Source organism: Ictidomys tridecemlineatus, chromosome 9 (assembly GCF_052094955.1).
Source record: "Ictidomys tridecemlineatus isolate mIctTri1 chromosome 9, mIctTri1.hap1, whole genome shotgun sequence".
Taxonomy (NCBI): Eukaryota; Metazoa; Chordata; class Mammalia; order Rodentia; family Sciuridae; genus Ictidomys; species Ictidomys tridecemlineatus.
Genome location: NC_135485.1, coordinates 146,294,224 through 146,319,634, shown reverse-complemented (window position 1 = coordinate 146,319,634; position 25,411 = coordinate 146,294,224). Strand labels below are relative to the sequence as shown.

The 25,411-nt window shown below is 36.1% G+C and overlaps 1 protein-coding gene across 1 annotated transcript in view; it reads left to right on the top strand.

Moving 5' to 3' along the window:
- Window positions 1–25,411, top strand: part of Bltp1 (bridge-like lipid transfer protein family member 1) — a 197,207-nt gene that overhangs the window by 120,433 nt on the left and 51,363 nt on the right. The window contains exons 48-59 of the mRNA XM_078022155.1: window positions 419–664; window positions 2,696–2,789; window positions 5,145–5,195; window positions 7,651–7,857; window positions 9,235–9,473; window positions 11,506–11,750; window positions 13,299–13,404; window positions 15,610–15,707; window positions 16,827–17,012; window positions 18,053–18,221; window positions 20,916–21,127; window positions 24,853–25,051. Coding sequence (XP_077878281.1) covers window positions 419–664; window positions 2,696–2,789; window positions 5,145–5,195; window positions 7,651–7,857; window positions 9,235–9,473; window positions 11,506–11,750; window positions 13,299–13,404; window positions 15,610–15,707; window positions 16,827–17,012; window positions 18,053–18,221; window positions 20,916–21,127; window positions 24,853–25,051 — 2,052 coding nt within the window. The remainder of the gene's footprint in view (window positions 1–418; window positions 665–2,695; window positions 2,790–5,144; window positions 5,196–7,650; window positions 7,858–9,234; window positions 9,474–11,505; window positions 11,751–13,298; window positions 13,405–15,609; window positions 15,708–16,826; window positions 17,013–18,052; window positions 18,222–20,915; window positions 21,128–24,852; window positions 25,052–25,411) is intronic.

Below are 25,411 nucleotides of genomic sequence, written 5' to 3'. Positions count from 1 at the left end.
CCCGGGTTCGATCCTCACGCCACATACAAAGATGTTGTGTCTGCCGAAAACTAAAATAATAAATATTTTTTAAAAATTCTCTCTCTCTTTAAAAAAAAAAAAAGAAAGAAAGAAATTTGACACTGCCAGGAAAATAAATAAACATGGCCTTCCGTTTTCATACTGCCTTGTTTCCCATCTTTCCTCCCTCACATAGGGTGCTCTTAAGGGATTCAGACAAACTAGGTTTCAAATATCTGGCTCTGCTATTTACTTTCAGTAGGAACTTAGAAAATGTTGTTTTGAAAAGATTAGATCATTTTGGTGAGGAAGAAGACTTGTTGCAAATGTGAATGAAAGAAAGATGGGATGGTATATGCAATGTCCTTCCATTTTTCAGTTTTCAGGTCTAACAGTGTATTTCCATTTACTTATAAAGGAGTGCGGAGCCCTACAGAGCCAACATGTAAAGTTGTGTTTGAGAATGAGCAAGACACCAACAGTTTGACCAAGACACAGAGGAAACGTAGCTTGGTAAATTCTGAGCCTCAGCACGTTACTCTAATAGTGTTTGGGATTGGAATGGTGAACCGCACGCATCTAGAGGCAGACATTGGTGGGCTGACAATGGAATCGGAACTAAAGAGAATCCATGGCAGTTTCACCCTGAAGGAAAAGATGAAAGGTATGCTGGGGGTCCTCCTACCATAGTACTGCTCTGCTCAAGAGATCCCGTGGGCCAGAAGTCCCACTGGGCCCCTTTCCTTCCAGAGATGAGACTCCAGGTTCTGTGGTTGAGTCTTGAGGACTCTGAGTGTAATTGAAGATGAGCAGGTTGAGGCAGCTCTGAAGTCAGTGAAAACATTTGGGAACATAAATATCTAGCTAATGTGTTTAATACCAGAGGCACTTTATCTTTGAAAATCTTTTAATGTCCACTAGTAAGAGTTCTCTAGTTACTGAAAATATTAAGAAAATAAGAAGTTTGTGAATTATTTGCTTTTATTTGTTACTGCTATAGTAATTTTATAACCCAGTACTCATTTTGGCATCATGTAAGAAGTCATTGCGAAAGCCTGGAGAGAGGGTGCACATGGCAACCCCAGGTATCATGAGGATGATGCCGCAGGGTCATAGGTTTAAGGCCACCAGCCTAGACAATTTAGGCCCTGTGGCAAATAGGAAGTAAAGAGGGCTGGGGCTGTAGCTCAGTCACCTGCACCCCTCCCCCCCAAATTTCATTAGTTGATAGAAAATTTCATGCGTTCATGAAAATATACCGTACATCTCAAGAGTGATCACACAGGTATGGCATTTCAGTAAATCTAACATACCACCATAATTTTATGTGTCATAAAATAATGTTGCCCAATAAATAATGTTGCCCAACAGTTGCTGTTGATTATAAAATGTATCCTGGTTTCTGAGATGCTAAAATAAAAATAAGTGCTAACATACATACAGCATTTTGAAACTAAACTTTCAGGGATTCCTTCACAGCAATGACTGTAATATCAGCATCTTTTCTTTCTAGTTGTGAAAATAAACTGACAGGTTATTTTATATGAATAAAGGAATTTATGAGTCATGTTTTTATTAACGATTTACAAATATGTAAGATTTAAATAAAAGTTATTTTGAGCCTACTTTTCATTGTATATTCTTTATATTTATTATTTATATATTTATTATTTAAAAACTAAAATTATACTGATAAAAAATTTCTCTGAAGAAACTATATGGATTATAAATTGCTAAGGAAAATATAAACACATCGGTCCTCCTTAGACATATAAGCAAAGGACATAGTATACGAAAGTTAACCTGGCTGAGCTGACATAAACAACTGGTTTGACTTCAGTGGTTGAAAAAAAAGAGTTATCAGTTGTTTATCTATGGGTTTAGCAACAAATTAAGAATGATAATTCCCAGTTTGGGTGAAAATCAGGGAAATGGTTATTTTCATTCACTTCTAAATAAATTCAGATTGCTTTAACTTTCTCAAAGGTTAATTTGGTACTTTTTATCAGAATCTTTATAAACTATATGTATGCTTTGACTCAGCAAGTCCAGATCTACACACCATTGTAGAAGAAAAAAAGTCAGACTGTGTGAAAAGATGTCTGAACAGAGAATCAGCCAGAAGTCTGACATTAAAGAATTGGCTGTTTTTTGTTTGTTTGTTTGTTTATTATATTGTAGAATTTATTAATATGAAAAAATGACAAATGAAAAAAGAGGGAAGTGATATATATATATAAAATTTCATTTGGTTTTGGAAGTAATAAAAAGATTGATACCCTATGTTAAAATCATAGGAATTACATAGACCAAGGGTGCTAATTATGGATTCTTTTTCCTTTATTTTTAACTTTTAAAATTTTTCAAATTTTCTTACTAAGAAAGTTTAGAAATAAGCTTAGAAAATACAAAATAGTATTTCTGAGATTAAAAATGCTATTAGGGTTTTGGTACCAAAGGCCAGTTAATGCAAGAAAGGCATATTGAAGTGTGTATTTTGCAGTACTGTGTATGTGTATCTGATTACAGAGAAATAAAGACCTGTAAGGGAATTTTTAAAAAGTATTTCCAAAATACTTGAACAGATTTTATCATAACTTTATAGTTATCTTTTGTTACTGAGTATGTCATGAATAAAATGCAGTATAGTTATCTTATTTCCAGAATTCTAATAATTGTTTTTCTCATATTTAAGATGTTTTACATCAAAAGATGACTGAGACATGTGCCACTGCTCATATTGGTGGAGTTAATATCGTGCTTCTTGAAGGAATTACCCCAAATATACAGTAAGTGTGTTAATTGTTATTATTTTCTTTCACTTGCTCATTAGAGTCTTTCAGAAAATTTGATATTCATTGGATGAGCTAATACTTGGTGGATTTTTAGATTTATACATAAGGATCTCAGGCACTAAGATTCCAAATGTCATTAAGAATATCACCAAATAAAATGCTCTTAGGAAAGTAATAGTTTTTTCCAAAACAGTTTTTGCTACCTGTTTAGTCTCCCCTGCCCCGACAAAGCTAACTAAAGACAAACTTTGTAAGTTTGTCTAACAGGAAAAGTGATCACAGAACAAATTTCAGTTCACATATAAGATGTAAATAAATGTTAATGTAATTCAAATAGTTACTTGAAACAATATTATAGCAAAGAATATAGACCATATCTTAATATTACATTAAGTAGTGTTACTCATTCACACTTGATTTTAAAACTTTCTCTTGTCATTTTTGCTTTTAATGAATTTAGCCAAAAAGCTTATGAAATCCTTGTAATAGTATAGGTAGCCATGGGAGGGAGTACCCGGGAGTGAACCCATGGTGCTTAACCACTGAGCCACATCCCCAGTCCTTTTTATTTTTTATTTGAGATAGGGTCTCCCTAAGTTGCTTAGGGCCTCACTAAGTTGCTGAGGCTGGTTTTGAACTTGGATTCCTCCCGCCTCAGTCTCCTGAGCTGTGGGATTACAGGTGTGTGCCACGGTGCTGGTTTCCTGTGTTTTTATTTTGACTTTGTTCTGAACCTTTTCCCTTTAAGTTCTGTTCTTGGTCCTGTTTGGAAGAACTCTGTTGATGATCACCTTTACACAGGGCATTCAGACTACTAATCTGTGATCAGCACATTTAACCATTTGACTTCTTCGTGTCCTTGGTAGTATGTACCTTTGCTCCTAATTTCCTTTCATGGAACAGTTTTCTACTGTGACTACAGTGTGTTTTGATAACTTAGGTCAGGTTTTGAGCGCTTGCTCTTCTTGCTGTCACAGCTGCTTACTGTGCTTCTGTTGTCCTGCAGTGCATCCAGCATTCTAATGGATGACTGAATGGAAGCTTTGGCCATAGATTGACTAAGAAGAATCATCAGTTATAGCTCTAGTCATAGTACTTAAAAGTCTACCTGATGTGGTGACTGTCTTGGGAACATTCCCTGAAGTGGGTGTTTATAAGTGGGTTGTCGCTTTTTGCCATGAGTGTTGATGATTTCTTTCAAGCAATCATCTTAGGTTTAAGTCTTGCTGGAATAGTTTGGACCCATAAAATAGCATCGTTATGGGTCTAGATCACATTTTGTAAGCAGTGTTCTAAAAGAAAGACCAGGAAATACCAGTGGTTGTGAGAGATGAGATCTTTTTCTATTTACTTAGCATGAGGTCGGGGGGAGTGTTATTATCTGACATGAAAATATTAAGAAGTGGGCCAGGAACCTCACATCAGTTATTCAGTCTACACTGCAATGCTGTGAATGGGTGGTTTTATTCGCACTTTTTAGAACAAAAAGTTGAGGTTCAGAAAGATCAAAACATTTAAAATCATATGTTTAGTCTGAAGAGATGCCAGTACCTATTCTACCAAGTCCTGATGCTTATGCAGAAAGTCACAGAGGTTAGAGCCCCTGAACTCCGGATAGACTCTTAATTTGAAGGGCCAGGGTTGCTTTAGCCTTCTCAGGAAGTAAACTGAGTTTCTTTAGATGTTGCATATGTCATATGTGCTCTGTCCCCTTGGATCTCTTCTTTCTAGTATCACTTAAGAGAAGGGCTTCAGATGTTTTCTCAGCTTGTAAATCTTGTATTTCTTTACAAAACAAATTTTTTTTTTGTTTTTTTTTTTTATACTGGGAATTGAACTCAGGGGCACTTGACCACTGAGCCATGTCCCTGGCCTTATTTTTCTATTTTATTTAGAGGCAGGATCTCACTGAGTTGCTTAGGGCTTTGCTTTTTGCTGAGGCTGGCTTTGAACTCATGATCCTCGTGCCTCAGCCTCCCAAGCCACTGAAATTACAGGTGTGTGCCACTGTACCCAGCTTACAAAACAAATTCTGTAAAAAATGTTAAAACAAAGATGATATTTCTTGACCCTACCCCACAGTAAAGTTCACTGAACTGTTTTATTTGAAAAATAAAAGTTATTAATTCATCTCTGCCATTCTTGTAGTGTTGAGTTAAACATTTCATTTCCAGTTGCAATGAAAGGAAATGGAATGAAAAAGTAGATTAGAAAATACTTTGAAGGGAAATTTTATGAGTGGGAAGTCAGAAAAGATTTTCAGGTGATTGTCATGTTGTAACTAATTCATATGAATGTTTATTTGCTTCCCTTTTGTTTTCCTGCTTTCTCTTGAATCTTCGTCTGTAGACTGGAGGATTTTCCTACATCTCCTACAAGTACAGCCAAACAAGAGTTTCTGTACGTCATATTCTTTTTCATGGCTTTGTGATTGATGTAGAATCATATAGTTTTAAAGATAAGTGTCTAAATTACCTTATGGCTGTGAATATATATAGTTATTATTTCACAACTTTAACATAGACACTTCAATAGAGTAAAGCTTACTAATGTTTAAGGAAAACACAGGTAAGGGCTACCTGTTGGGTAATTTCTACCTTGTTTTATTGTTGCCATAGTTTGTAACATTGTAGTTGTATGTTGTTTGTGGTTTTTTTTAGGCATGTTACTGTTAAAATGTCTCTTATTACAAATACTTGTTTATGTTTGATATTATAAGATAAAGAAATTTCACTTTTCAAATTTTTTTTACTTATTAAGAAAATTGTTACTAAAACATTAACAAAGATGGGAAGAATTTATTGTCCTATTGAAAGATTTTTTTTCTAGGGTTTTATTATATGTGCTTTTATATTTTGAATGACTTAATTTGACCCAGTGTATATCTGGTATTTTTTGATACTGAGCTACTTTAAATATTTAAATAACATTTAAATGTGTTTAAATATTTAAACATTCATCATATTTAATCCCAAAGTTATAGCAGCTAGAGATTTCTTTTTTATTTATTTTTATTCACTGAATTCTCTGAAAATATTAATACTGACTTTAGAGAGAATGCTCTCACGGGATTAAGGTCATATCTACTCAACAATTATTGATTAGTATTTATACTATGTGCTAGAAACTAGTGTAGGTTCCAGAGATGTAGCAGTAAGAAAATAAAGAAGTGGTCTCTGCATGATACCACTTAGATACCCCGCCTTCCTTTTAGAGTTTTCTTCTGAGAGAAATATGTAAGGTGCAGTGACCAAGTAGAAAAGAAATTCCAATGATTTTTAACTGTTGAATCAATAGTAAATGATCACTATACTCCACATCCTAGAGATTTTTAGAGAGTCTTGAACCAAGGTGGACAGTGTAAGCCAAGTTGCACAAATAGTCTCCTCTCCCTGTCTCTGAAGTCTGGGACCTGCTGGGGATGGGGTTGGAGCTAGAGCTAGTGGTTATGATGGTGTGGGACCATCATGTCGTCCAGCTCCGTGGAATGCCTCTTGAAGTGGTGCACTATGAATGGGCTTCTCTAGTAAAATGGGCAAGGCAGAGCCCCGAGGTCCTTAATACTTAACATCAATATCTCCCTTGGAAATACCTCTGTTGTGTCTCCAGTAGGAGAGCTCAGCCCTATTTGCTTCTATTCTGACTTTTGGTAAATAATTTAGAATGCAGTGTTGCATATGCTCTTATATAATTAAAAGTGGTATTTTGGGAAGCTTCCTGTGTTACAGAGGGAAGCAGTGAGGTAAATGTGGAAAGTAAGAAAGAAATGTAGCTTGCATTTTCTGTTTTATTATTTTCAATTTATATTTTCACTGAGTGGCAAAGAACTGATTAAAATCTGATTTGTACTGAGCAAGGCTGCTATTCTTAGTTAAGAATTAGGAAGTTTTATTGGCATAGATTGGCATTTCTTAGGGTTGAACAACATGATGGTCTACACCAATCAAACTGAACCAGAAACTGAGAGGGTGCTCTTGTCAGAGTGCACTTGGAAAGATGTAAGGAGACCTGTACTAATGAATGAGATAGTTTATAGGTTGCCACTGGGAATTATCAATTGATAATTATAATTCTTAAAGAGAGTTGTTACTTAGTCAAGGCCACATAACACATAGTGTATGTATGACTTTTACACATGAAAGAAGTGATCAGGGTTTAACATGGAGATGATAAAAGCATGTGGCCTGATGGGTGTTCCTGAGGCTTGCATGAGAATTTACTGCAAGTGCCCAGGAAGGCTGATGAAAGGATGCATTGACAGTGCTAGTCCAACTCACATGCTCCACCAGGTCCACTGTAGCCTCACCTGCAACACCCACAGTGCCCAACAAGGCAGGGGGTTTTTCCCGTTTTTGCTTTTACTTCATGAGTTCAGGCGGTAGGGCTTTTAAAGTGCCTAGCTTGCCTTCAACTTTTTTTTAACATAGTGATTGTCAAGAGTGATTTCTTTGACTCTGATTAGATTTTAGAAAGCATAGTATTTTTTTTCCTTTTCTTTTTAGCTTCTTTCTCTTGTTAGTGGTTGTACAAATCTCTAAGTTGGAGGAGGGGAGTTTCTGAATGGGAACAAAAGTCAAGTGGAATTTTGTAGGCACATGTATGTAATGATGTGTCAGTGTTCATGCTTTTACTTATATGTGAGCACATATTCATTTTTCTATAAATTTCTATTAGAAGTTATTTGCTATTTAATGCAATGTGAAATAAATGTATTTAATATTTCTGGAAAACATTTCATGAGTGTACAATTTAACGTGAATAATCTTACTTGCCTCATTGAATGATTTGTTTTCCTCTTGTTCAAAATTTCTGTTTATTTGGCTGTATTGTAATGGTTCTCCTCCTCTGTTGGTAGAACTGTGGTGAAATGTAGTATTGCCAAGTCCCAGGCCCTCTACAGTGCCCAGAGGGGACTGAAGACAAACAATGCAGCTGTGTTCAAAGTAGGTGCCATCAGCATCAACATTCCTCAGCACCCTGCCACCTTGCACAGCATGATGGTTCGGAGCTCTCACCAGCTCTCCAAGCAAATCTCAGACCTTATCAGACAGCCTTCTACAGTGTGAGTGACCCCACTGTTCCCATTCGATGATTCTGTGTGATACCTCGGGATTTTCTTTGCCTGTTAACAGAAGTTTGAGAAGATGAAGATACTTCTAAGTATTGATCATGTGAACAGTAGGGCAGGTAGAGAGTAGTGAGACGTGATCATGGATGAATCATGTTGGGTGTCATCAAGTACTGCTTCAGAAATATAGGTGCCCATGTTCCATGTTGCATTACGAAGCTGAAGAGAGCCTAGAGGTCTGCGGGTATCCAAAGGGGTACCATCAATCCTTGTTTGCTTTGGATTCATTGAAATTAAGAAATTGCAGTGGTCATTTATGTCCCATGCATGGTTTTGTGCTGTCTGTTACATGAAATTGTCCTTTGTATTTTCATATGTGAAATTATTGTCCCTCACATGAATTATTTAAGACTGCATTTAATGCCACATAAATATTTAAAAGACAGCAAATCTGACCTTTGCACATTAACTTCATTCCCTGTGCCTGTAGCCATTATTTATGGCATATGCATTGCTGAGCTTTATTCTTGGTCTCTAAAAGTTGTAACTAATAGAAATATATGTAAAATGAAGACAACATGTCTCATTATGTCTCTCTTCTCCATCCTGTGAAGAGGGAAGACATTAGCATGTCTTTTGGTGGTGTCCTGGAGCAATGATTTTTTTTTCCAGTTTTCTCTAGATCTTTAATTCTCAACATAGTAATAAGTTACAGCTGAAGTTGATCAAGTAGTGAGAATTTAAATACATTTCTTCCATGAATGGAACATGGAATCCAGAATGTGTTCATGTATTTTAGTTTTAAAATACTCAAAGTGATTTTTCCGTGTTATGATGTATTGTCAGTAGGGGATAATAGTGGAAAAGTCTGTATCCAAACCGATTGGGTTCAAATCCTTGCTTTACCACTTCTAGTTCTGCCTTTTCATTTGTAAAGTGTAGGTAGTAGTACCTGCTCAAGGATTTTGTAAGATAAAACTCAAAAAACTCTAAGAGCAATATCTGACACTCAAATAATTACTGTTATTGTTGGTGGTATTATCATTGGAATGGTAGTGATACTAGTGGCAGCATATTAACAGAATCGCATTAGTAATGGTAAATGGGTAATAGAAATGCAGTAGGGTAAGTCATAGAATTTGGAATCAGAGAAATCTTGAGTTTAAATTCCAGTTTTGCATTAATGATAGTAGTCACCTCAGAAGTGAAGTACAGCATTTCAGGAGTCACTGTTGTTATTGCCTTTTGTCTGCTTTCCAGATCATAGTTGTTCAAGGCTGTTTTTCACTAAGAATTCCAATGATTTCATATAGTAAAATAGTAGCTGTTAATTTTGAGTTTTGAAAAAATTGTTTTCTTCTTGGTTTATAGCCAACAGCCTATGAAAGAAGATATTGCAACTCCACTGCCCTCTGAAAAAACCCCAACAAGTGTTAATCAAACTCCTGTTGAGACAAATGAATTTCCTCAGCTCCCAGAAGGCTTGGAGAAGAAGCCTATTGTTCTTAAATTCAGTGCCATGTTAGATGGCATAGCCATCGGAGCAGCACTGTTACCATCTCTGAAAGCAGAGTATAAGATGGGAAGAATGAGAAGTCATGGGATGACAGGTATCACTGAATTCTCAATTCAGCCGCTGAAAATTTATGAAGTTTTGAGAAATTAGTAATAATATCTTGACAGAAAGGAAACTTTGGTGTTATAAATGTTATATAAAAATGTCAAAAAATTGAACCACAGCACTTGGATTTTATTAATGATATTCTTTAGTCAGGGAAAAAAAAAAAAAAACGCCAAGAGCTTTCTGTTAGGCAGAGGTACTGTTTGCAGGTGATACGCTTCATTACTTCTCTCTGCCTTTTATGTCTTTTATGTCCTTTTCTTGCCTTATTTTTTGTTAGTCTTATTCCCATTGTTTGAGGAAACCAGCATTTCACCAGTGAGTTCGTATTTGCTGTGCATGTTTGCTAGATTTGCTCCATCAGATTAAGAAAATGTGCTCCATCCCCTAGTGTGCTGAGTGTCTCTGAAGAATAATTGGTGAATTTAAATATTCTGTTCACACGATAAATTAATTTTTTAAAGCACAAATACATACATATGTGAATACATGCATTTAGAAAAGTGTGTGCATGCCTACCCCTAGCATTTCAAGCTTTGGTTGTTTTGGAGTTTTCCTAAAACCAATTAGACCTTCATATTTTCAGAAACAGAAGCACTGTAAAGTGAGTTTCCAGATGTAGTAGAGTCAGAAGTCTTAGACTTTCAATTATTGAAGGCCATTAATAACTGGTAGTCAGACTTGTTTTCATCATTTATTTGAATCAACCATGAAATACGAGAAGCAAGTCAGAAATCAGATAGGGCAGTTTACAACTAGAAAAATGGAAATATTTTAAGAGCAAAGTGATGTACTGTCAAATATTCAGACAGGTAAGAAGTCCAGATTCTTTTGAGATGGAATAGGAGGACAAAAGCAGTAGCAGAGCATGTGCACTAGTGGTGGATAGGCCATGGCTGCAGTCTGAGCTGCTCCACATCTTCATCCAACTGTGTGAGCAAGGGAGGTGGTTGGTGTGGATGGTCCCCCTCCTGCAGCTGGCAGGTGAGAAGTCAGGAGTGTGCCTGGCTGCAGTGCTGAGCAGGAGGAGGTCAGGGCCATTCCAGGTGCTTCTGGGGGTGAGTGAGCGCTTTCCTGCTTATGGCTCTTTCCACATGTAAATGTTGTATGGGTAGTGACTGTAGTGGATGTGGCCTGTGATGTAGCGGATGTGCTCAGGGGAGAACACTAGGTGTCTGTGTGGGTCACATGGGCTGTGTGGTAATGTCTGAGTGGGGACAGTTGGAAGCATGCCCTTAGATTGTGCTGGTCTGCAGGAGTGCACACATGTAAACATGTCATACACTGAATGGGCAGTAGCAAGTCTCAATTGTGGTAGGCTTCTGCTGCCCTTATAGACCTCCAGGGCAGTTAGGGACATGCAGGCTGAGTAATGGTCGAAGTAACATTTCTATATTTATTTTTCAACCATAGTTCATTTAAAGTTTAAGGCAACAGTAAATGAAAATTCATATCATATCTTTATTTCTTAAGGTCAAAGATACATGTATTTGTACTTGAAACTCTATGAATGTTCTCAGAGTTTAGTTTAGTTTAACTGGTTTTGGTTTTTGATAGTTTTCACTACTTTCCACACTTATTCAGGATTAGGAGACACGTTGTCGACTGCTAATGTTGTCTGTGAATGAAGAAGCATTGTGGGGATGTGGGTTTTTTTTTTTCCTTTAAGGAAAATGGACTAGTTTCTCTCATTATAACTCCTCTGTGCTCTGTGATAGGGCAGATTTTTTTCTGTTCTGGCCTTCTCTGATATAAAGAACATTTATAGATGTTTCTCTGGCACCTGATATCACACTGGGCAACTAAAAGGCTTAATACTACTTGTTGATTGACTCTGTAGAAACCATACATATGTTTAAAGATAAGGGAGTATTTTATGAGCAAACTTAAAATGTCTTTTTATATATTTCAAGGTCTATGAAAGGTCCTTACATTTTTCTTAGAATTCGCTTTTGCAAAGGCGAGGAGTTGGTGAGCCAGTGAGCACCTGCACAAACAAGAACTTTTCTTATTTCTTTTAGGTGCACAGACAAGGTTTACATTTGAGCTGCCAAATCACAGATTGCGCTTTACTTCAAAAGTTTCAGCCACAGATATGTCAACCATTCCTCCTTCTGCCAGTCTTAACCTTCCTCCTGTTACTATGTCAGGGAAGTACATAATGGAAGAACATGACAGCTACTCTGATCAGGTGTGGAGTATAGATGAACTGCCTTCTAAACAAGGGTACTACTTACAGGGAAATTATCTACGTTGTGTGGCAGAAGTAAGTTTGCTTTTAAATTTTATTATTGTTTGTAATTTGCAAGTTCAAGATTTAGATATACCAAAATATGTGTTGATCCAACTTTTAAGGTTGCAAACCTTAAGGTTAAGCATGAAATCATTTGTTTCCACAGAAGCCTTCTCCATGAAATTATGGGTAGAGGCATGTCTATGTCTTGTTTTTTTCTCTTTCCCTGTAGTTTAATTGAAACATGCTTTTTAAAACATACTAGTCATCTTTGAATTTTACATTTCTTACATTGAGTTTAATGTCAATCTTGGCATTATTTTCATGGCATATTTGCTTCTTGAAGGCAAATTAGCAGCTAATATTCAAGAGATTTTTATATCTATTGACTTTGTAGTCCTTAAATCAACCCTGTAAGGTAGATATATTTGTTCTAATTTTGCAAGTTAGGAAACGGAACCTTAATGAGGTTACACGATTCATATGAATATATGTGATTATTAGTGATAAAGAGTCCTAGAGAAAGATTTACTAAGCTCATATAAAAGATGGCATCCCTGATTACATCATCATCATCTTCATTTTTGCTTGTATCTGTATAAGCAAAAGTTTCAGAAGCACTTGGATGTGTTTTTCATATGATTGAAAATTCTTTAAGAAAGCTGTTTAGATTCTTTGATAGAAATATTAGTCTTAGGTATTAATATTGATTGTCTTAGCCCAGAGCAATTAAGCTTTCTGTAATTCCTCACTTAAAAGTGCCAAATCTACTGGGCTAGGGATATAGCTCAATTGATATAGTGCTTGCCTCGCATGCATGAGGCCCTGGGTTCAATCCCCAGCATCACCAAAAACACAAAACAAAAAACGTAGTGCCAAATCTATTTTGCTCTTTTAATTTTTGATCAAAATATTCGGCCTATCAAGAGTGACAAATGATGAAACATTTTTCTTAATCATAGAGATGTTTAAAACTCTTTCCTATAATACTCAACTTCAATTATGGGCTGCTTTCTATTTAATCTGTTAATTAGCTAATTCCTGCCAGTAGTTAAATGCCTTGTACTAATTATAGGGCACTTAATTCTGGCATCTCCAGTTTGCTAATTCACTCAAGCATAATCCTGAGATGCAGAATTTTCATTATTGTATCCTTAGCACTTAATGTGGTACACGGGATAGACAGTCAATACATCACTGTATGAATAAATAAATTTATTTACAATGATGCTTGTCTGTGGTTCTAAGATCACAAAGATGAATCATTAAAAATCTTCCTCTAGGCAAAATTTTAATTTTGAAAAAGGTATATAGTTAGAATATTTTTTGTTTTCAAAATATTTCTCGCACCTTAATTACTGGTTTAAAAAAAATAACATTTTGAGAGTGGCCCATATCAGTGTTAGGCCAATAAAGTATTAGAAACTCTGAATATTTTAAATCTTTCTTCAATATATTGATCTCAAATAGTATGTATTTAATCATCTCTTGTAAGTTTTGGATGATGTTTTAAGAAAAGGTGTAGACTAAGATGGTATTGTTAGTCTATTGTTAATCTGATACCCTGGTTCTGTTTGGCAGGTTGGTTCCTTTGAACATAATCTCACAACTGATCTTCTGAACCATTTGGTGTTTGTACAGAAAGTGTTCATGAAGGAAGTCAATGAAGTAATACAAAAAGTTTCTGGTAAGATGATCTAGTATCCTCTAGTACAGATGCAGTTTTGAAATAAAACTTGATTGGCAGTGAAAGGAAAGTGACCATGATCCTCGGAGCAACCAAGAGATCTTTATTGTGGTGGTATCTGATCAACAGGGAAGGGAAACAGAAAGAAAGAAAGAGAGAGAGAGAAAGAGAGAGGGAAGGATGTAGAGCAAAGCGCAAGAGAGAGAAAGTGAGAAAAGAAAGAGTTCTGGCAGGAGAGAGTTTTTATAGCCAAAATCTAATGGGGTCTCTGGGTCTGCAAGCTGCCTTATTGGTGTGCAGTGATTGGATCATACAGTGGTTGCTAAAAGTGTCATCTTCTGCCCTTAGGCAGATGGGGCAGGGGTCAGATGTGGGTCTCCATTGCACCAGACAGGTACGGGTTGAGAGTCCAGCCTTGAGTGGGGTTGAGTGTTCAGCCTTGAGGCAAACACGTGATTAGGAACCAGATGGATGGGGGTCGAGTGTTCAGCCCACCCTGAAGCTAACATTTGTTCAGCCTGCTCTGCAACTAACAGGCAGAACAGGAGCAAAATTAGATAGATCCATCAATTGATTGTAAAAGCAAATTTTCTTTGGAATTTTATTCTTACTACTTACATAGGGAAAGTACCAGTTATTCTTTATTTCATGGAGCAAACAAAAAACAGCCAGTTTTCAAAGTAAGCGCCTGTTGTATGTTTGCTGCATCTCATGATTATATCAACCTGAGCAAGCCCTGTCTGCAGAGCCACAGGAGAAGCTGAGAACTTTCCTGGCTGGTATCACCTGTTTGTTGAACAGTGTTTAGTAAAAATGTTCTTAAAAATCCTCAAAATTTAGCTATTATTCTGTTTACTATTTTTCTCTCATGACTTAATTCATTATATAATTCCAAGTGGAAATTTTGACTCCATATAAATTATCTTGTGTCTCTGTGTGTGTGTGGGGGGGTGGTGCTGGAGATAGAACACAGGGCCTTGTGCATGTGAAGCAAGCACTCTACCAACTGAGCTACACCCCCAGCCCAAATTATCTTGACAAATTACATCTAAGAGAAACAGTTAACTGATTCAGTAGTTACTTACTCAAAGCTTGAAAAACTTATAGCCCTAAGCAAGATGATGAGGAAGTTACAAATGTGGATAAGACATTTAGCAGGCTTTAGGGAACTTGTACCTTGTTGGGAAGATTAGATGTTTTTACATGTGCTAATACAAAGTGTGAATGAACGAGAGAGAAAGTGTTAAAGGTATGAAGGGGAAAGAACACTTCATGGGAGAGGGCTTATCATTGAGGCCCTAATGGCGAAGGAATGATTTGAACTGAGGTTTGAGTATGTTTTACTTTTGATAGTTGAGTACATTTCAAAAGAAAATGAGACCGTGAGGAAAAATTGCAAGAAACTGGGAGAGAATGATATATTTATTTGCTGGCTTAAGAAAAGAATTGTGGGAGTATGAAGGAAATTGTGAAGACACGCCACTAGTTGTGAGGAGTGTTGGAGAAAAGACAGAAAGTGGAGAGTTGGATCAACAAGCAGCACTGGTGTCTAACTGTGTTGAGGAAAAAGAGGGAGGGTCCATTCAGTTACTGCTTGCTGGAATCTGAAGATAGATGGTCCCTTCTCTGAGGAACTTAGTCCAGTTGATGAGGTAACAGGTAGAAGTCAAGAAAAAAAACTATATAACAGAAGTGTGAGTTTTTGACACATGTCACATGAGAACGGATGCATCAAGGAGGCTTTGAATGAGCTGATATGCAACAAGGGACTATGAAGAGCACTTGGCACATGATAAGCACTCAGATCAACTCATTCTGTCTAGGTGGCAGGGTTGATGGAGGTATGTGCTTAGTTGAGAAGGCAGGAAATGACTGAGAGCAGATAGGAGTGAATTGCCAAAATCGTTATAGAAAAGGGAGTTCAGGGAACAATGACCGGGTGGGTTGTCATTTAGAATTCAGTGGAAAGCTGAGCCTCAGGATTTAGTGTTTAGAGAAAAGCAATGGAAAGTAAACACCATCCGCTGAAATGAGGGAGTGCAAGATTTCCGAATGATGTGGCAATAGGAAGAGGCACATTTGAATGAAATGAGGGAGTGAGACATGGTAAGCCCAGCCTGTCTACCCATTCTCCCAAGATACAGATGTATTTTTTTCCTTGTAGATAAAAGTAACCCAAACCTTTAGTTTCTTAATCTCTCTTAGGTGGGGAGCAGCCTATTCCTCTCTGGAACGAACATGATGGAGCAGCAGATGGAGATAAGCCTAAAATTCTCCTCTATTCTCTGAACTTGCAGTTTAAGGTAAATTTAAATTATAGTGGTACTTTTAGAAGTGCTGTATTACTTAATATATGCTTTTCACAAAAATTTATTTAATACGTAAATTACCAAATTGAAAATAAAATAAACCATGTAATAATAATAATAATATTAACTCAGAAAAAGGGTTTAATGATTGTTTGAATATTCTCTAGGACTTTTTCCTGCTGTTTTTTTTGTTTTGTTTTGTGTTTTGCAGTGCTAGGGATTGAACTCCCGGCCTCACACATGCTAAGCAAGCATTCTACCACTGCGCTCTATCCTCACTCCCTCTATTAGTATTTTTATATATGTACATATTTATCTATTTTTAAAAACTTTGGGTATCTATCCATAATAGAATTTTTAGATCAAATTTATCTTCCTGAACAGTTGTATTATTTGTTCTACAGTTGTAACAAACTTAATTACCCTCTTCTGATCAACATTTGATTTTTCTAGTTTATATAGTTGTAATTTATTCTCCAAGAGATAGTCTGTATACTTATTCAATTAACAGTAATACTGTAGGGATAGAATGCATTCCGACCCTGCATGAGGTCAAGGGTTCAGTCCCCTACATAGGGGAGGAAAAAAGACTTTAATTGGAACCCTAATATTTCCAACAGTTAAAATATTAGTATTCTTAAAAATTATTCTTACCAAATACTTATTTAATTTTAATATATTAATGAACTCTCTAAATTTTAAATAGAAAATACTATAATGAAATTTAATAACTCAAAAAATCTTACTGACATGAGAAATTAAGGAATGTTGCTGGAGGTGGGGCAAGAAGATCTCAAGTTAACAGCCATCCTTAGCAATGGTGAGACACTAAGCAACTCAGTGAGACTCTGTCTCTAAATAAAGTACAAAATAGGGCTGGGGATGGCTCAGTGGTCAAATGCCTCTGAGTTTAATCCCTGGTACCAAAAAATAAAAATAAAACAACAAAAAAAGAATGTTGCTGGCTTATCAGCTCCTTGGACAGATCCTGTACGTTTTTTTAGATCACCACTGTTTTATCTATCAGATATTGAAAGATTGCATTTGAGTGAGTCTACTACATTATTGATTTAAGATTCTTTTCCCTCTGCCCCATAACATATAATCTTCTAGGGTATCCAAGTAACAGCCACAACTCCATCAATGAGAGCTGTGAGATTCGAAACTGGACTGATTGAACTAGAGCTATCTAACCGACTTCAAACTAAAGCTTCACCAGGAAGTAGTAGCTATCTGAAATTGTTTGGTAAATGTCAAGTGGATTTAAATCTGGCATTAGGACAAATTGTCAAACATCAGGTGCGTACATATTATTGGTATTAGTACTGTGGCCTTTGACTTTTGCATATCAGTTGGGACTACTTTAACTTATGTATGACTGTATTTATAAATATATTTAGATAATTCTCTACAATTTCTGATTGTAAATTCTAATGAAGGCTTTCTTATTTTTTAACTCATTTTAAAGGCCTACAATTTTTCTGTGGTGTTTCATCAAGTATTGTGGAAAGTATATTGCTGCAAGTGTAGTCACATGAAATTGAATCTTAGTATCTTCATACATATTTCTCTCTTTTTTAGTTTGTTAAACATTTTTTATTTCAATGTTTGTTATAAAATTAGTACCTCAGTGTTTGCAAGTTTATAGTTTACCCTGAGAATATTTTTACATATAGTAATGTTGGATAGGAAAATTATTTTTAAAAGATCAGTTACTCAGATTTTTTATTTGATGAAAATTGCTTTGATGCTTATTGGAGATATTGATTTGTTTTATTTTTGCTGAAAATTATGTCCATTTTAACCATTTTCCACCTCTTTGATTTGAATGACCAATTTAAAAATGCCAACCACAGTTTGAAAATTGAATGGCTACATTCAGGATTATGTGGAGGAAAAAATGAACAGAAACATTTTGTTTCTAGAAAAACATTTTTTTCAAATGGAAATATGTTTTGGGAGCAAGAGTGTCTGATTATTTTGAGACATTTAATATATGCTATTCGGAGTATGAACCTCATCCTAGCTTTTGTATGAACTTCATGACTTTGTATTTCCTTTTGCTTTTTCCTTGCAGTGTTAACCCAGGGCCTTATGCATGCTGGTCAAGTGCTCTACCACTGAGCCATACCCCCAGCCTAATTACCTCCTGTGTGGCTATTCATGCTGTGTATTAATTTCACAAGCATTCAAATATACCAAAGATAAGGACTGTATCATTGATGAAATTGAGAAAAATGTACTATAAGTTCTTTTGGGGCACAATATCAATAATGATGTTTAGTTTTATTAAAACATTTTTAATTATTTGATTTTACTGAGCTTTAAATTTGTTTTAGGTTTATGAGGAAGCTGGTTCTGATTTTCATCAAGTTGCCTATTTTAAAACTAGAATTGGATTAAGGAATGCCCTTCGAGAAGAAATCAGTGGTTCTTCAGATAGAGAAGCCGTGCTCATTACTTTGAACAGACCAATTGTTTATGCCCAACCTGTGGCCTTTGATAGAGGTGAGATTGAGTTAGTGATTGCTATCATAGAAATATTTTGATGATGCTCAATAAAAATGATCTGTGTGAACTAGGGGTGTGGCTCAGTGGTAGAGCGCTCGCCTAGCATGTGTGAGGCAGTGGGCTCAATTCTGAACACCATGTATAAATAAACGAATAAAATAAAGGTCCATCAGCATCTTAAAAAACTCCTTCAGCCTTTATTCATTGATAATCTGAATTTCAAAGGACTTCCCTGAAGCATTCTGATATGCTTCAGAACAGTGATAAATTGACACCCATCTAATAATTCTAAATTTTTACTTTTACAGTTTTTAGAATCTTTTTTTAGCAAAGAAATTTTTTAGACTTGTTTATCAAATGGAAACAAAGGAAATTTTAAAATATTATTTAATGTGATGAACATTATTATCCAAAGTATATGAATGAAGATATGACTTGGTATGAATATACTTTGTGTATTCACATATACATACCCATAATAGAGCAGAAAATTCCAAAATGCTTCTAAACTGTGTAATGTTTAATGGTAATTCATTCCCCCCCCCTTTTTTTCCCCTTTCTCCTCACTTCCTCTTGTATGTAATTTTGTATAACAATAAGGGTCTCCTTCCATTTCCATGCAATTTCCCTTCTCTCTCCCTTTCCCTCCCACCTCTCGTCCCTTTTTAATGTTAATCTTCTCATGCTCTTCCTCCCTGCTCTGTTCTTAGTTGTTCTCCTTATATCAAAGAAGACATTTGGCATTTGTTTTTTTAGGGATTGGCTAGCTTCACTTAGCATAGGGTAGAGAGAGAAGATGGGAGGGGAGGGGAGGGTAGTGGAGGGGTGATAGTAGAGGATAGGAAAGAGGGCAGAACACACCAGACACTAGTATGGCAATATGCAAAACAGTGGATGTGTAACCGATGTGATTCTGCAATCTGTATACAGGGTAAAAAATGGGAGTTCATAACCCACTTGAATTAAATGTATGGAATATGATATGTCAAGAACTATGTAATGTTTTGAACAACCAATAATAAAAATTTTTAAAAAATGGTAATGAAACTTCCAAGTTATATATAATCAAATAAAGGTATTATGTCCATCTACAACTAAAAACAAATTTTAAAAAATCATCTGTGATTTACCAATGTGAATGCTCAACAGCTAAATGTCTCCTAATTCTGAAAGGTGAACGTCCAAAAATAACTTCTTGCCTTTATGCTTCAGTTTTTAATTTATTTTACATTTTAAAGTTTTTTTTGCTTTATATGGATAAATAGAAGTGTCTGATTTCTGAAATTTAATACTAAAATTTTTAGTATAGATAAATAATACACTCACATGTTTTGGCACTGTATTTACTCATTTATTCTATCTACATTTAGACAATAGGATCCCTGCCCTCAAGGAACCTAGTTCAGTGGAAAGTCGAGACCAAAGTGGACACAATTGGAGTTAGAGATGGCATGTTCTAAGGTGTGAGGAAGTCTTCCTGTGGTGCATAGAGAAGAAACAGGTTCTTCACTAATTTTAAAGCTATAGTTTTCTGGGAGTGATTTTTGTTATTCAGTAGGATTGTGCAACTGTTGAGGTTTACTTACCTTAGTAAACCTTTACCAGCACTGATCTAACTTTTCTTTCTGCCTCCCCTTAATTCTTGAAAGCTGTGCTGTTCCAGGCCAACAAGGAGAGGAAAGCTGCTCTTGAGTGCCTTTGTGTCCCAGGGCTTAGCAGGGTTCCTGGCCTATTGTAAGAACAAGCGTACGTTTGCCAGAAGAGAATATGAATAAATGTATATGAGCACTGGGGTCTAGGAAAATAGTGCATTGATTTTCTTAAACAAAAATAATGGGAAAGAAGGCTGAACAGGTAGAGTCTCACTAGTGTGGATTTGGCAAGCATGTTTAATGTGTTTAACAGGCAATGAGCCATTTGTGAAGCCAAGTAAGATTTCATTCAGTAGTAGCCTTCTTAGACTGGTGCTGAGATGTTTGTTAGGGAATTGCCCTTTTAACAGTGTTAGGATGGCATTCTGTTTTGGTAAATCCTATGCATGTTTTTCATGTCACATTTCACCAGGCTTTTTCGTCAGTTTTCACCAACAACTCAAAGTCCTTTCTATGCTTGGTGTCTGTGGCACAGTTCTTCCTTTTCCTCCTATTTCTCTGGCCCCTCCATTTTTATTATCTTTTTAGACTTCTCCTTCTATATAGTGCCATGAAATGAAGAATTTTCTTAAGATCTCTTGTTAACAAACTTAAACTGTCTTTGACTTCTCTCTCTAAATTAAATTATTTTAATGTGTATTCCCAGCATTATGTACCTCTGTTTTTAGTGAGTGTTTAAAAGTAGTAACAGTAAGCCCTGTAGATGAGTTCAAGGACCATGTCTGTTTCTACCTGTTATTCCACCCAGGGCCTGCATGTAAGGGGCAGTATACAAATCTAGAGCAAATGAATGGACCTGGATTTTCTTCTTTCTACTGCCATTATACAGCTGCTTGCTTTCTGCTTCGTTTTTTCATTGGATATGTTAAAAATTGTTGACGTATCCTCTTAGGTTCTTTCTAATTTTAAAGCTATAGTTTTCTGGGAGTGATTTTTATTATTCAGTAGGATTGTGCAACTGTTGAGGTTTACTTACCATAGTAAACCTTTACCAGCACTGATCTAACTTTTCTTTCTGCTTTCCCTTAATTCTTAAAAGCTGTGCTGTTTTGGCTGAATTATAAGGCTGCCTATGACAACTGGAATGAACAGCGAATGGCCTTGCACAAGGACATTCACATGGCCACAAAGGAAGTGGTAGACATGCTGCCTGGTATTCAGCAAACATCAGCCCAGGCTTTTGGCACTCTCTTTCTCCAGCTGACTGTGAATGACCTGGGAATTTGCCTGCCTATCACCAACACTGCTCAGGTACAAGGAGTCAGGTCATGTGCCTTTTATTCAGGACTAAAATCCGGGCATTTCAACAAACCATTTCTAAGAGTACTGAGTAAAGCAGTATCTTTTTAATGGAGAACAGTCTGCAGCTTGAGTTTAATGGTCATCAAGTAAGTCTGAACTCCTTCAGCATTTATTCATTTGTACTCTGAATTACAAAGGACTTCCCTGAAGGACTCGGATATGCTTCAGAATAGTGATTAATTGACACCCATCTAATAATTCTAAATTTTCACTTTTATAAATAGTTTTTAGAATCTTTTTTTGTTGTTTTTTTTTTTAGCAAAGGAATTTTCTAGACTTGTTTATAAAATGGAAACAAAGGAAATTTAAAAATATTATTTAATGTGATGAATATTATTATCAAAAGTATATGAATGAAGACATGAATTGGTGTGAATATACTTTGTGTATTCACATATACATACCCATAATAGAGCAGAAAATTTCAAAATGCTTCTAAACTGTATAATGTTTAATGGTAATGAAACTTCCAAGTTATATGTATATATGGATAAAGCAGGGATATTCTTTTTGTAATTTTAGGACTAAGTCTCAGAAATACATTCATGTATATGAATGGGAAAAGGCTCTGAGCACCTGTCAGGCAGGAAGTAACAGTTATAACCATCAAATCTATATTTACTATGATAATTTAATTTACTTTAAATAACTTATGACCACTGTTGGATGAATGTATCTTTTAGAATTCTGTTTGGCCAATAGTGTTAAGAAAAACTTTGGACTAAAGATGGGTAACATTGACATGTTGTGTTTAGGAGCTGAAATGTAATCACTTTTTAAGTGGTCTTAATTAGTGCATAATAGTTATACATAATATTGAGGTTCATTTTGACATAACAAGCATGGAATATAATTTGCTCTAATTCAGTCCCCAGTGCTTCCCCTTTTCCTTTCCTCCTTCCTTCCCTGTTCCCCTTCCTCTGCTACTGATCTTTCTCCCATTTATTTATAGTTTATTTTTTTAAATTAGTACATTATAGACATCCATAAAGGTGAAATTCGCTGTGGTGTGTTCATGTGTGTGCATAGGATAGCTTGGTCAGTTTCATGCCAGCATTCCTCCCTTTTCCTGTCCCTCCTCCCTCCTGCTCAGTCCCCTCCTCTACTCCTCTGATTGTTCCTCTGTTTTCACTGGGTCCCCACCCCTCTATTTTTCTTATTTTTCAAAGAAAGAAAGGAGTTACCCATCTTTGAGAGAAAACATTGGACCCTGGACTTTCCGGGTCTGACTTATGAAATACGGTAGTTTTTTAAATGGCATGAGGGACAGAAGAGCTCAGGCTGTACACACCAGGAGTGGGTGTAAAAGAGTGCTCCCAACAAATAAAAGAGCGGCCACGTATATATATTAGAACTTTGCACATTAAAAGAAAAAAAGAACATGGCAGATGCATTTCCATCCATCAATTATTAATTTATTTAATTTGGTTTTTTTTAATTAGTTTTTAAAAATTTATATATCACAGCAGAATACATTACAGTTCTTATTACACATATAGAGCACAAGTTTTCATCTCTCTGTTTGTATATAAAGTATGTTGTCACCAATTCATGTCTTCATACATGTACTTTGTATAATGATGTCCATCACATTCCACCATCATTGCTAACCCCCTGCCCCCTCCCTTCCCCTCCCACTTCTCTGCCCTATCTAGAGTCCATCTATTCCTCCCATACTCCCTCTCCCTACCCCACAATGAGTCAGTCTCTTTATATCAGAGAAAACATTCGGCATTTGTTTTTTTGGGATTGGCTAACTTCACTTAGCATTATCTTCTCCAACTCCATCCATTTACCGGCAGATACCATAATTTTATTCTCTTTTATTGACTGGGAATTGAACGGGGTGGGGGGGCATTTTACCACTTCGTTAAATCCCCAACTCTTTTATTTTTCTATGTTCTCAGTAAGCTGCTGAGGGTCTGAGTTGCTGATTCTGGCCTCAAACTTGCAATTCTCCCTTCTTGGCCTTCTAGGTCACTGGGATCTCTGGCATAGGCCACTATATCCGGCAGTAACCATTTAATTTTTGGAAGTTATCTTTGTAGGATGCTTTATAATAAGTATTTCTGGACTTGACTCTTTCTAGATTTTCATCTATATTATTATTTCTTCATTTTAAAAATAAGTTTTACTGAGTATTAAGTGGTGTAATATTATTGAACACATTTAATAATTCTATTTTATATATCTGTTTATGTGTAACAGACAATATATGTGCAATTAAGTTTATAATAAGTTAATTTCATGCAATAACATTACATTTTAAGTGAATCAAACAATTTATGTACTGAAAATCAAAGCACGTTGCAGTGAGCTCTTTTCTATATATACAAAGGAGTGAAAAGTGACTGATTTCAATGCAAAAGACATCATAGGTTGGAAGTAGATTTTGTCAGGTAAAGGGGGTAGGACTTGGGCAATTAACTGAGCTCTCTATGCCTTTTTTTTTAAGGCTTTCAGATATTTCCCCCTTGGGGTTTACTTTTTTAAAAAGTTATTAATTAATCAATTAAATTAAGCATATATGAGAACAGAATGCATTTTGATTCATTGTACACAATTGCAGCATAACTTTTCACTCTCTGGTTGTACACCATGTAGCGTCGCACCATATGTGCAGTCATACATGTACCTAGGGTAATGATGTCCATCTCATTCCACCATTTTTCCTGCCCCCATGCACCCTCCCCACCCTTAGCTCCCCTTTGCCCCGTTAGTTTCTCCATCCCCACTCCCGATCGGAGATCATCATCTACTTATCAGAGAGAACGTTCAGCTGTTGGTTTTTTGGGGATTGGCTCACTTCACTTAGCATGATATTCTCCAGCTCCATCCATTTACCCGCAAATGCCATAATTTTTGTTTTCTTTTAAAGCCAAGTAATATTCCATTGTGTATATACATGCATTCATCTATTGAAGGGCATCTAGGCTGTTTCCACAGTTTAGCTATTGTGAATTGAGCTGCTACAAACATTGATGTGGCTGCATTAACTATAGCATGCTGATTTTAAGTCCTTTGTGTGTAGACCAAGGAATGGGATAGCTGGGTCAAATGGTGGTTTCATTTCAAGTTTTCTAAGCAGTCTCCATACTGGCTGCACCAATTTGCAGTCCCGCCAGCACTGTATGAGTGTGCCTTTTCCCCCACATCCTCACCAACACTTATTAGCTGCCATTCCACTGGCGTGAGATGAAATCTTAGTTTTGATTTGCATTTCTATGATTGCTAGAGATGTTGAACATTTTGTCATATATTTGTTGATCGATTGTATATCTTCTTCTGAGAAGTATGTATTCAGTTTGTTAGCCCATTTATGGACTGGTTTTTTGTTGTTGTTGTTATGTTGAGGTTTTTTTTGTTTGTTTGTTTGATTGATTGTTTTACTTCTTTTTATATCCTGGAAATTAGTGCTGTATCTGACATGCATGTGGCAAAAATTTCTCCCAAAAGTGTAGGCTCTCTATTCACCTCATTGATTGTTTCTTTTGCTGAGAGAAGCAGCTTTTTAGTTTGAGTCCATCCCATTTATTAATTCTGGATTTTATTTCTTGTGCTTTAGGAGTCTTGTTAAGGAAGTCGGAGCCTAATCTGAGGTGATAAAGATCTGAAGATTTCTGAATTTAAAAATCATCACCTTTGTCTTACTTTTTCTTGAATGTCTTTCGCAGTCTAATCACACTGGGGACCTGGACACTGGTTCGGCCTTAGTATTGACCATCGAAAGCACTCTCATCACTGCTTGCTCTTCAGAGTCCTTGGTTAGCAAAGGGCATTTCAAAAACTTCTGCCTTCGTTTTGCTGATGGCTTTGAGACATCGTGGGATGACTGGAAACCAGAAATCCGTGGGGATCTGGTAATGAATGCCTGTGAGTGTCTTTCATATTCTATGTAAGGTTTAGAGTTTTAAAAAATAAAACAGAGTCTTTATTTTTTTTAATAAAGAAATGTCTAAGTATAGAAATGGTTTTTGACTTTGTGAAATAAGGGCTATTTCTAATGAAAGGTGACAAAATGTATTTGTGAAAAGTAGTTGGGTAAATAAACCAACCTAGCATTCCTTTTGTGGTATGACATTTGAGTCTTCTGGTGTCCATCCATGAATGCAGCCAAATAAAACCTCTTTGTTCCTTCGGAGTTTTGAAAGATAGCAATAACTGTATGAGACCCAGCTCATAAAACACAGAGCAGGTTGTACATTTCCAAGACTAGGAGACCTTGATCCATAT